Genomic DNA, 13,562 nt, shown 5'->3' with positions numbered 1-13,562 from the left:
AGGCAGACACTTAACCAACTGAGCCACCCATGTGCCCCATAGTAGTGAAGTCTTTTATCTGGGAAGATGGAAAGGCTAAAAGAACTTATTTTCACACACAGCCTGAGGAAAACAACAGCTACCCTTGGTCCTTTCATTATCAATCTCCAGGCACAGAGCTGATCCAACCCTCACTAAGAGTACTGATTTAAAAAGAAAACAGGGTCATGGCGTCTGGGTGGCTCAGTCTGGTAAGCATCTGAGTTTAGCTCAGGTCATGATCCCAGGGTCCAGGGATCCAGCCCCCACACTGGGCTTCCTGCTTGGCAGGGAGTCTGCTTTTCCCTCTCCCTCTGTGCTCTCTTCAAATAAATAAATAAAATATTCAAAATAAAATCTTTAAAAGAAAATAGAGTCTATGCGAGATACATGAAAAACGGAAGGAAAGTAACAAAAATAAGCAACAAATGAAGAAAAATCACCAAAAAAGGATTGTAAAAGAGCAGACAAAATTGTGTCAAAAAATATTGCCATGATTTTTAAAAATCTTACAGCAGTCACTTTTGGAAAAACAACAGCAAAGAACAGAGCTCATGAGAATAGATAAGCTCAAAGAAAGACCAGAGAATGAGATGAAATATGAGCTGGCAAAACCCAAACCAGAAGTAAAGATTACACCACCTGAGAAGTAAAATCCAACTAGAAGCAGAGAACAGAAAAAGACACGCTGTTGAACTACGGTAAGACACAGCATCCAGGATGGAGAAAAGTAAATAAGAAAGAAAAAGAAGCCAAAAGCTTTTTTTTTTTTTTAAAGGATTAAAATGTGAAAGATAAAGACAACAGGTAAAGATTTGGCATATACTTAATCAATACCCATTATTTCAATTATGCTAAAGGGACAAATCTCATGACTGAAAAGACATGCTTTACCCAAAGAAATATTGAAAGAGGACACAGGTGTCAAGGCCAAAACAGTATTAAATTTACTGCTGAACTTAAAAGAAGCTGAATCCCTTGATGTTTGTATAGTAGGTGGACACTGGTAAAGTCCAATAAATAATAAATACTTGGGAAGATTGCCCAAAGGATGTTTTTATTCTGAGTGTGTAGTCTAACAAAAATACATGAAAAGAGTGCAAAATTGTTTCAGACCTCTATCCAGCTATATGAGTAGAGAATAGTAAAGCAAGAGTGAAAAATTCTCAAGAAAGTGAAACCCAGATATATTATACCCCACCAAATTATCATTCAAATATAATGACCAAAAAAGGCATTTTAATCTGCCAGAATTTGGAAAATATAGTTCCTATGAGCCCTTTTTGAAGAAATTTCAAGAAAAATAACTTCAGCCAACCAAGAAACGAATACAGAATCTATGTCCAAAAACAGTTATCAAGCTTTAAACCCACCATTAATCTGTAAAACTATGACTAAAACAAACATGAAAATTACAGTCACAAAACAAACATTAAGTATTCTAAGTATCTGACAAACAAATGCTATAATTAACAAAAGTTTAGAGGCAAAAAGGAGAAAGTATAGGAAAAAATTTAAGTAGGCAGACTTCATCCTGTTATATAGCATAGAGTCAAAAGAATTAAAATTTAAAGTTGAAAATCACATAATTAAGGCAAGTATATCTAAAGGCCAACACTAAGAAATTAATAATCTACTAAAATCAAATCAAATATTTTCTAATAATTACATTAACAGTTAACATTTTTGAGCATTTACTGTATGCTAGGAACTCTAAGCACCTACTATATATTATTTCATTTAATTTCAAAACCTGATTATCATTCCCATTTGGGAAATAAGGAAACTAAGGCACTCAGGTTAAGTCACTTACCTAAAGGCAAATAAATCTCAATGTGGCAGAACTCAGATTTGACTCTAGACTCTAGAACCCAATATATTAACCTAGGTCTAATATAAAACACAAGTGTCTTGTACTTTAAAGATAAAGACACATGCAAGCACACATGCACACAACATAAAATCTCCTCTTCAACTCTGCAACCCCTTTAGCGCTTATTCTCCTCTTCCCATCTAAGGTTATTCAAACTGGACACATTATCACCTTTCCTATTTATTCAATAGTTATTTACAGTCTAATACTCCAATGAAACTGCTTTCACTGAGGATATCACATCCAATTTTTCCATCCTAATCCTCCTTTCCATCTCTCTAAAGCATGTCACTGCTGACTTTTCCCCCTCACCTGTGAACTCTCTATCCGCCTTAAGCATCTGTGATTCCACTGTCTCCTGTGTTGCTGCTCCTCTTCATATCCTTTGTGGTGGCTTTTCCTAATCTTTACATGTTGGTGTTTCTCAGGGCTCATTCTTAAACCTTCTTAGCACTCCCCACATCACACATTTACCATGTGCATTGGAGATAGATTACTTTCCTAAGTCACACCCTAAGTAATCTTTTTTCAACTCTAGAAAATATATATTCAACTGTGAAATGAATATACCCACTTAAATGATCCAAAGGATGCCTAAAACAACTTCCAAAAATTTTTCACAATCCTCTACACTCTCCTGCTCAGCAAAGCGTTCATAAATACCACTATCACCACAATCTATCCAGTTACTCAAGGAATAATAAGCATTCATTCTAGACCTTTCTTTAGTTACCATATCCAACTGGTCAGAAAGTCCTCTAACTCCTATATCTCCATCCTATGTTGGTGCTCCTGCACTTACCTTCACCCTTTACCTGGAGCAATCTTTATTAGGTGTGGGGATTTATTTATACCTAGAACCCTGCCATCTCTTAAAAGGTCTGATCAAGGCAGTTGCTAAAAGGGAGAAACTAAACTTACTTTTGCAGTCACAGAGGACAAAGATACTGAATCTCTACAGGTGAGAACAGAACCACTCCAGTGGTTCCAGAACATTTTACAAAAAACCAAATAGTTCCAAAGATGGGGAAAAATGTGAAGCTGCAAAATACTCTATTTTAAAACGCTATCATTAAGAGTACCCAACTTCCTCTTTGGCCTACCTAAAACAGCTATCAAGGGGAGGCTCATTTACCACCCAGTCTCTAAAGTTCAAAGCAATCTCAGACAATAAAATAATTATTCTTGCCCCCATAAGCCACCACCAACATCCTCAGAAAAGAACAATTAAAGCAATTATTTTCAACTTTAAAAAGTAGTAATTTCAAACATTAGGCATAGTAACTTCAGCTAGAGGCTTTTCCCTTATCCCCACAAATAACTAAGAACCCTTTTAAGATATACACTTACCCAATTAAAATAAAGTAAACGAAAGGGCAAATTCTTCAAATAAGAATTTCAAGAAAGTTTCTTGGAACCGAATAGTCTGATATTGTATCCAAAGTCACACACAGTCACCACACATACCCTGATTAACCCTGGAATTCCTTGTTTACTCTAGGCCATTGCTGGCACCATGTGGAGACCCTTCAAAAAGCATTATAAAATGCCAGAATTGTAAAATACATTGTCAACAGATCCTCAGAAGTATAGACTTAATATGCTATGATAAATGCTATGACAAAAAAGTCCATATAGTTAGGAGAAAGAATAGTAGAGAGAACAATTTAGACAGGGAAATTCACATTAGCCTTCCATGAGGAAATGATACAGACACATCAACTAGGAGACTACTAAAAAGTAATCAGGTGAGAGGGATGGCTTGGACTGAAGAAAAAATGGAAGCCATTCATGGTTTTAAAGCAGGTAAGTGGTTAGCTGTGTGTGTGTGTTAGTATGTGGGTGTTTAGAATAAGAACAGTTAAGTCCAACATCTAATATTGAATATCAGACACCATGTCATCCTATCTCACACAAGTAACACTTGAAAACTTGTCACCTTTCTCAGTATGACACAGTATACATGAAAATACAGTGAGCATGACTCATGAGAAATTAAATATTAACTCGATGGATTGTCTTTTGTTGGGGGGTTTGTTTTCTTTGTTTTTTTGTTGTTGTTGTTTTTGTGGTGGTGTTTTGGTTTCTTTTTAACAAATTTTAGTCAGTCATAGCAGAAATTCTACCATCCAAATCACTTATTTTAGAAGTATGATATCATATACATATACATACATATACACACATACACACTCCCAGGTTCTTTGAAGTATGCTATCCTGAGTCACGGAAACATTCCATATAGTCTACCCAGAAATCACCTGACCTTGCCTTCAATACTTCCAAGCAGAGCAAAGCAAGGTTAAGTGCCAAATGACTTTAAAGTCCTATAAATCATCAAATCATCTTACTCATTATAAGCACCTTATTTTTGTCAAAATATCAGATGCCTCAACACCTGACAAAATAAGTATAATGATTAGTATGGATATAAGAAATAATTTCTGAAGCCATTCTGGAATTAAATGTGACTGTGCTTTGGAGTATGAACTATAGGAATGTGAATTTATTCCTCTAAACAAAAATCTTATTTGGCGAACTTTTTTTTGTTTGTTTTTGTTGGAGAGTTCAAGCAGAGAAGGAGGGGTAGAGGGAGAGAGAGACTCTCAAGCAGGCTCTACATCCAGCACAGAGCCTGACATGGGGCTCAATCTCACAACCCCATGATCATGACCTGAGCCGAAACCAAAAGCTGGACGCCTAACCAACGGAGAGTCGGGGAATCCTTGTTCGATAAACTTCTCATCTGTTCCCAAATATGCCCATGATTAAAAATATGCTTACCCTCTTTAAAGCATCTTGTATCACACCGGACTTCTCCTTTAGCAGGTCTACAACACAAAGGGCCTCATCTTCAGAAAACATCATAGTCTTCAAGGACAGAAGAAAATCTTTAAATTTCACTTCAGCATTTTCTTTAAAAAAATAAAGAGTTGGCATTTAAGAAACACAAGTAATAACTTCAGCAAAGATAAGCATCAAAATTTCTTGACCCAGAAAGTCAATAACCAAGAGAAAACAGATTTACATTTCAGGTCAAACAACAAAAAATGTTTTCCAGTCAAGAGAGAAAAAAGTGTTCATCATCTTTAATATACTATGGAATAATTACATTAACTAAAAATTTGGTCAAATTGTGGAATACTTTAAAGTGCCAATAGCCCTCACTTTAAAAACATTCAAATGTCTAGTATGCTAATATCTATACCAGATATGTTCAAAAACATTCTCATTTAATACTCATGACGTATGAATCAAATTTTACAGGAGAAAATAAGCACAAAGATAATTACAAAAAGAAAATCTAATTTTATAAATATTATATAAATACAAACAATCTTGACATTTAAAAAAAATCCATGCATCAAGCATCCCCTGTTTCACCCAATTTCCCCAGGGAGCTCTTAATATCAAGTACAAACTTCCTCTTTTTAAAAAGCAACTGCAACCCATTAGACTCAAAGAAGCCCAGAGTTTTAACAGTTCAGTAACATGGTAAGTTTAAAAAATCAGATGTGTGCATGTGTGAGGACAACACGTATATGGGAATTCTCTGTACTTTTCACTCAATTATGCTGTGAAGCTATCACACTGCTTTTACAACTTAAAAAAAAAAAAAAAAAAAAGTCTGTTAAGAAAGTAGTAGTAAAAGATGGTTGTAAATTAACATAGAAACCTCACAAGAGACAACAGCCAAAGCAAAACAACTGTGAGATCTTAGGGAAGTCAAATTCAAGAGTCCAGCTCTACAAAACTTAGCAGACTGGACTAGAAACCACCAATAAGCCTTTTAGTACAAAGATTCTATTATTCTTTTACAATTCATTATTTCTATGAGAAAATTTCCTCGACTCCACCAGAACTCAAAAATGTGTTTCTTCAATACAACAAACTGTTGCATGCCATGTGTTACCTTTGTCAGTTTCAGTCTTCAATTTTTTAGCCCCCGTTTTCTGGATTCCTTCTACTTGGTCAGGTTTAATTAGATCAATAACCTCTCTCTTCTCAAGCACAGGATTTGAATCAGCATTATCCATCAAAGGAATATAAGTAGTTGCATGAATTAGGGGTTCATCTACCAAGACTGCAATTTGAATTCAACAAAATTACAATTATTCACTGCTTCATGTAACAGTAATTAATGACATGCACACACATTTAAGTTTAATGATAAATGCAGTTATTTTCAAATATCTAACACCAACTTGGCTTTAAATTCCTCTTTTATCATTTAACAAGTCAAAACAGTCTAATTAAAGCAGTACCCGTTCAATATTATTTTATAGTAAATCATTTAAGTTATCTAAAAGTGATTTAGCATATCTTTTTAATTGCATCTTAGATTTCTTCTTCTACATCCTTTACATTTTAGTTAGTTCTCATTTTCTTCCTGTTTTAACCAAAAATCCATCCACATTTAATGAGTGCCCAAGGAAAACCATTAATCTGTATTTATACTGCTACTTTACTAAATTCTTACTGCAATTGCTAGTTTTTAATTGAGTCACTTTCTACATACAAGAATCAGTCACTGTTCCTTGCAGATATCATCTCATCTCTAAAAGTTATGCTTATAATTTCCATGGCACATCTTACTAAACTGGTTAAAATTTGCAAAACAACATTAAAAGTGGAGGTAGGAACCCTCCTTACACTTTGTTCCCGATTTTAATGGGAAGAACTTTAAGAGTTTCAAAATTAAGGTCTGATGTCTGGTGACCAAAGATATAAACTTCCACACACATATGGAAATCTCTCTCTACTTCTTTAAAAAAAAAAAAAAACTTGGGGTACATATAGTTTTTTATTTAAAATTTTAATAAATATTTTTTAAAAATTTTAATAAATATTTAATATCATCAAAAATTTGAGGGTAGTATTTTTCTATTGAGGGTAGTATATTTTCTATCTGGTTGCTTGATACATTATAATTTTAATACAAATAATAGAATTTCATCTTTTCCCTTCCCAATTATACTATCTTCTAGCAATAGTTGATATCACAGCCCAGTATTATTTGAATATCACCATTTAATCTACATTCATTTCTTAACTGCCTTCTCTAGACAATTCTGAACCCATAAAAATTGCTCCATCACTCTTACTTGGATGCTTCCTATATATACATGCAAGCTATGTTTAGGAAATTGGGACTATAGGATAATGACAGATCTAGTCAATGACCCCAGCAAAATCTTTAAGTGATATTTAAAAGTACAAATGTTTCAGGAATGCTGTTCTTCTATGATTTGTATGCTATTTACATTATTTCCAAGACTCTATTAAGAATGAGAATATTTAATAAATGCTTTGTCCTTTTTAAATTTCAGATTAACTTCCTCATCACAAACTTAGACCCTGGCCATCTGTCAAAGCACTACAAAACCCCAAAGCTCAAGAGATCCCTGGACTTGTATTAGCATTAACAGTTGTTATAGTACACGTTAAGCTGGGAATTAAAGAGCACGCAAGGTCTCTAGGGTCCTTGTCCTAGTGTACTTCTCTAGGATTAGTATTTATAAAATATATATCTACACATTTCACCATTTTCTGCCTTTTGCTTCTTTGAAGAAACTTTCTTCTTTCCTGATCCACTTTCTTGTTTAGTCTCTTGATGGAGGGGTAATGATTCTTGCTTTTTTGAAGGTGCCAGAAGAGTTTCCACCTTTTTATCCTGATCATCTTTATTGAAAATAAATGAAAAGTCATCACAGCCAACAATGCAGAAGATTCAATTACTAATGAATAATTAGCAAACACAGAAAATTCAATTACTAATGAATAATTCCCTAAATGCTTTACCTTCAAATTTTGAAACTCTCTACTGTAAACATCATTCTAGCTTTCTTACGGTTACACCTGTTTTTAACTTTATCAAGATTTCTAAGTACTTGCTCCTTCTTTTACCTCCCACTTCTGAGCCACTCTTAATCTACTCAGCCTATGTGCATGCTCAAATCTCTACCATCTTAAAAAAATAAAACCCTTCCCACCACTATAATTCCTAGCTTCCCACACCCATTTCCTTCTAATATTGACAAAAGAATGATCTGTACTTCCTTTTCTACCAATCATTTCTCAACTGAGACCTGATTTTTATCTCCTTCATTATATCCATGAAAGAGTTTACACAGCCACCTAGTGTCCCAAATGCTATACTCTACCAATATCCTTTAATTCTTCTTTGATTTCTATTTTGCATTCTACACTACTACTTTCTACCTCCTAAAATTCTCCCCTCTCCATAAGAGAAATAAGACAGTCACAAAAGGACAAATAACATATGATTTCATAGATATGCAGTACCTAGTATAGTCAAATTCACAGAAACAGAAAGCAGAATGGCTGCTGCCAGGGTCTGGGGGAGAGGGGAAAGGGGAATTACTGGCTAATGGGTACAGAGCTTCTGTTGGGAAAGATGAAAAAGTTCTTGAGATAGCTGGTAGCAATGGTTGCATAAGAATGTAAATGTACTTAATGCCACAGAACTATACACTTAAAAATGGTTAAAATGGTAAACTGTATGTTATTATTTATTTTACCACAATAAAATAAATTTAAAATTCTCTATCAGCTCCTATAATTCTTACACTTGAAATATTCCTTTTCAGACCCTATGTGAGCTGTTCCTACAGAAGACCTCATGGGGGTATTCTTCAGGGTAGAGTCTTTAATTTAAATAATTTCCTTGGATGCCCTTACCTACAGCCATAACTTCGACGACTACTGTCATGCTTAAGGCTTCTGAATTTATATTCTAGCTTTATGCCTCTGCGCTTACATGTCCTATTGCATCCTAAATTGCTCCCTAGGTAAGCGGCCCCTCATAGGAACCTGAAACAACCTGAAGGCATTCTCCTCTCCATATACATCCCCTCTCCCTCCAGTATTCCTTCCCAGTCTTAGTGCTACCAACCATCTACGAATCAGGGGTTGGCAAACTTTTTCTGTAAAGGGCCAAACATTACATAGGTTAGGTTCTACAGACCACACAGACTCTGTCAAAACTATTCATCTATTGTTGTAGTATGAAAGCTAGCCATAGATATGTTAATGAATGAGTGTGGCTGCATTCAAAAAAAACTTTATTTATGGACAAAGAGGTTTGAATTTCATATAATTTCCACATTTAGCAAAGTATTATTCTTCCTTGAATTTTTTCAAATCATTTAAAACGTAAAAACTATTCTTGGCTCATGGACCATAAAAAAAAAAACAGAAAGCAAGGCCAGATTTAGCTCAATGATTTTAGTATGCGAACCCTGAGAAACTTAGAACTGGGTAATTAGCTTTGATCCTGCCTTCTCCTAATCCATCATACCTTATCTAATACAATTAGTCATGTCATTTTTTTTTTTTAAACTTTGTAGACCTCTCTAATCCACTTTCTTTTCTTCTTTCCCCCACTCCCCCCAAAGTAGGTTCCATGACCAAGGTGGGGCTTGGACTCAGGAGTTGAATGCACTACTAACTGAGCCAGCCAGGCACCCTTTTCATCTACTTCCTATTTCTTCTCATTACAATAGTTCAATCCTCCAATTTAACTTCAGAAAATAACCTCTTCACTAGTCTACTTAACTCGTCTATCTACATCAAACATTGCCCCATAAAACTTGTCCTCCTCAAGCTCTGCCAAAGATACAGTTCTAAAATATAAATGTGACCGTGTAAAGTAACCAGCTTGAAAATCTTCAACAACAGCCAACCTACAGCATCCCATCTCCTTAACACTATATACGAAAACCATCATGGTCCATCCCCCACATATCTTTTCATCTTTGTGTCCTTCCACTCCCAACCTCACATTTCATGGTTCAACAATACTCCGTATTCTTCTTTATGCCTTTCTACATGACATTCTGCCAGTATGGAATGAGATCCACTAGTTGCTTGGGTGAAGTGATTCATTCTGGAAGATCTCAAGCACTACCTCCTTGTAAAGCTCCTCCCCGCTGGTCCCCATCAGTAGTCATTTAGGCTTCTGACATTTCTTCTATACTTTGTACCTCTCTTATGCAAGTCACATTTTTATCACAAGTCCTTTCCCCCTGCTAAAATAGAGGTGCTTACTCTTATTTCTCTAAGTACCATGCCTTGATCATAGCTGGCAAACAAATATTTAAAATTCAATATAACTAATTTAACACTCCGTTAAGACACAAACAACTTAATGGTGAACACAAATCCTTTCATATAAACTGTTTGCAGTTTCACACATCATGACACCATTTCTTATGTGCTTTCCATTACATGTTTGTTTTGTCTTGTTTTTTAAGTAGGCTCCACAGCCAATGTGGAGCCCAAGATGGGGCTCAAACTCACAACCCTAAGATCAAGACCTGAGCTGAGATCAAGAGTCGGACCCTCAACCGACTGAGCCACCCAGGTGTCCCTTCATTACATCTGTTAACCCCTCTACCTGGAATACCCTATCCCACCCCTCCCCTACCATCCAAACTAGCTAGTACTTATGTAACCTCTAAGATAAATTTCAGGCATTATATCCTCTAAGTGATCCACCTTAGAACTACTACATTGGTTTAGACATAACCAAGATCATTATTCTAAACAGTTTGTAAGAGGGGCACCTGGTGGCTCAATTATGACTCTTGATCTCAGGGTCATGAGTTTAAGACTCATGATCAGCATGAGCCTACTTAATTAAAAAAAATTAAATAGACATTTTATGATAATTACTTATGTTCATGTCTACAGCTTAAAAATGCACTATTTTCATCTCTGGAGTCCTAGTACCTAGTGTAATGCCTAGTTTTAAAAAAGCTGTACCATAAACCTTTGCAAAATCAAAGGCAAAAAGTGGTATCTAATTTATCTTTTCATCTTTAATTCCTATCACACTGATTAGAAAGTACTGGTTGAAATAAATGTAAGTTTCTAACTGCTGATATTTACAGGTCCTTAGTGGTTTTATGCTGTTTTATGATCAATTATTTTATCAGCAATTAATGTTAATGAAAGCAAACACACAGTAAAAGGACAACGTTCTTGGTTTCTAACTCAGTATCTAATATAGTGTACACACCTAACAAACTAAATTTCAGGCTCTAAAGTTATTAAAACAAATACAATTATATATAATATAGTTGAATATATTATAATACCGCTTCCATTTTTAGACTTCTTCTGTCCTGGTTTCTTCTTTGAGGCAGTTGCTTCAGAGGGGGGAGTGGGCTGTTTAGTAACTGGGACAGGTTCTACTTTTTTGCCTGGAATCTTTGACACGTCACTTTCTTTGGTGACCTGTTCTTCTACTACAGGCTTGTGTTTCTTTTCTTTTTTCTTTCTTTCTCTGACACTACTTGAAGTTTCAACTACATTCAGTGGAACAGGTACAACTTGCTCATCTTCTACAGCCAAGGCATCAGATAATTTAAAGTCCCGGGGTACACTTTCAGAATCAGATTCGTGGAGGTTCCCATTCTGAATTTCTTTCTTTTTATTCTTTTTCTTTTCCGCCTTCTTTTTATCTGTTTTGGTAGGAATAAGCTTTTGTTCTCTTTTCTGCTTTGCAAGAACTTCATCATATAATGTTTCTTTCATGAAAAGCCAGAAGAAGAGGAAAATTACTGTAATAACTACTGAAGGAATAAGGACAATAAAATATGTTGACTCATAAAACTCCATGGTGCTTTGGTTAATGTGATCCTATAAAACCTAAATGTGGGGGGAAAAAACAACCTTGAGTCAGTATTGTAAAAATTAAACATGCAAAATTTCTGCTCTTTTAAATAGTATTTCAGATCTAACCTGATATACAATCTAAAAAGGTTAATCGCTTAAATCACACTCTTGTTTTGCCATCTACAATTCAAATACACTATGAAAGAAAAATGTGTGGCAATAACTAAAGAGTGTAACACATCCTGCTATTTTTAAATCATGTGAAAAGATCCTCATGGGAGGGAAAGAACCTAGATATCCATTACTTTTTTTTTCCCAAATATCAACTTTTGACGTTTTATTAGTATTTACCTTTTTTCCTTTTATTAAACATTAGTTAATACAACTATATGTGGAAATAGAGGCATCAACTATTACTGAAACACTGAGTATTCATTAATAGTACCATACTTTTAAGTGGGGGAAAAAAAAAAAGGCAACTCATTTCTTCACTTAGAGATTTAAGCCCATTCACAAACTCCTAGCACCTTAATTTCAGGGACTAACAGCCTCATGATATAATGGGATATGTCACAAATACGGAAATATAATAAAGACAAAATCAAAATATTAGGTTGTATCATTTGGTATTAAAATAAATTATAAATTAGATGGTTTTCTCTTTTTTTTTTTATGGTATTCCTTACTACAAACAAAGTACATACTGCAAAAACAAAGCTGGCCATCATAATCTTTCCCAAATGCTAAAAGATAAAAGAGGCCTTGCCTAATCAACAGAGTAAGTCCTACTTTTAGATTAACCCAATAATTACAGAAAGTAAAGATAATGCTGTGGTTATCTAGATCTGCCTTGAATATAGGCACTATAATCCCTCATCTGAAAGGTGGTTACAGCTAAAATTAAACCCCAAAGTAAGACTGATTCTGATGTTTAGACTCTAGATATCCTTATTCCTATAAATATGTATAAGCCACATAAATATGGTTTGTAATCTTGTAACTCTTATCAAACTTATTGTGTAAAAAGGCAAGGTATTGAATGCAGATAAAATTAAGCCTGAGGACATGCTTAAGATAAAGCTGGTTAAATTCAACTTTTGTGCTTTTAATGTATAAATGAATCTGAGAATTTTAAGTTTTTAAATTATCCACTGAAGTCTCAAAAACAGGTAATGGTTAAAGAAACAAAATTCTACCTGAACAGAGGAATCATTCTGAGAATTATTTTAGACCTTTGAAAACATCAGCTTTAAAACTGAATAAATCTGAGTTTAATGATTTTAAGACTTCACCAGAACGATTTTAATAGGACTTGAATTTTCCAAGACAAAATAAAGCTATTCACAGTGGTCTCTATTAACTGCCAAGATAGACCTAGAAATCTTTTATTGATAACAATAAACTTAAGCTAATTATTTAAGTCTTTCAACTTGCTTATATCTCATTTTAAAATGTGGGGTATACTTTTTCAAGTTGGAACCTGAAAACAAAGCTGTTTATTAGGCACACTCTTGATCTTTATGATTAAAACAGCATTTGCAGGGACACCTGGGTGGCTCAGCTGGTTAAGCCTGAGTCTGCCTTTGGCTCAGGTCATGATCTCAGGGTCCTGGGATTAAGTCCCAAATCGGACCCCTTGCTCATGGGGACCCTGCTTTTCCCTCTGCCTGCTGCTTCCCCTGTTTGCATGTTCTGTCAAATAAATCTAAAATAAAATCTAATCAAATAGCATTTGTTAACACTTCATACTTCCATAAGCAATTTTTAATGGTATTAACACAACCCTAGACTTACTTAGACAAGGTTTTAACAAGTTGAAGTGGAACAGGAATCACACACTAACAAAATACTAAAAGAAACTAAACAGAATTGTTCTTCCCCGATAATTCATGAACTCTCCAGATTTTTAATTGATTAGACATATTTTACTGTGTCCGTTAAGTGTTACTGGTCAACCAGAAATGCTTTCAAGGAGCAGAGACCATGTTCTATTTTTGTTTTTTTGTTTGTTTTAACATTACCATCCATA

The 13,562-nt window shown here is 34.7% G+C and overlaps 1 protein-coding gene across 4 annotated transcripts in view; it reads right to left on the bottom strand.

Annotated features, from left to right (window-relative positions):
* The window catches only part of LOC111160030 (kinectin 1), a 108,352-nt gene that overhangs the window by 64,318 nt on the left and 30,472 nt on the right, over positions 1–13,562 (bottom strand). For all 4 annotated transcript variants that reach the window (XM_022522820.1, XM_022522810.1, XM_022522801.1 and 1 more), the window contains exons 2-5: positions 11,014–11,566; positions 7,436–7,573; positions 5,805–5,975; positions 4,676–4,806 (exon numbers count right to left, since the gene is read on the bottom strand). In XM_022522820.1, the coding sequence (XP_022378528.1) occupies positions 4,676–4,806; positions 5,805–5,975; positions 7,436–7,573; positions 11,014–11,536 (963 nt within the window). In that variant the 5' untranslated portion in view covers positions 11,537–11,566. The remainder of the gene's footprint in view (positions 1–4,675; positions 4,807–5,804; positions 5,976–7,435; positions 7,574–11,013; positions 11,567–13,562) is intronic.

Source organism: Enhydra lutris, unplaced genomic scaffold (genome assembly GCF_002288905.1).
Source record: "Enhydra lutris kenyoni isolate GAN:26980312 unplaced genomic scaffold, ASM228890v2 scaffoldscaffold4, whole genome shotgun sequence".
Taxonomy (NCBI): domain Eukaryota; kingdom Metazoa; phylum Chordata; class Mammalia; order Carnivora; family Mustelidae; genus Enhydra; species Enhydra lutris.
This window is presented reverse-complemented; position numbering and strand designations above follow the sequence as displayed.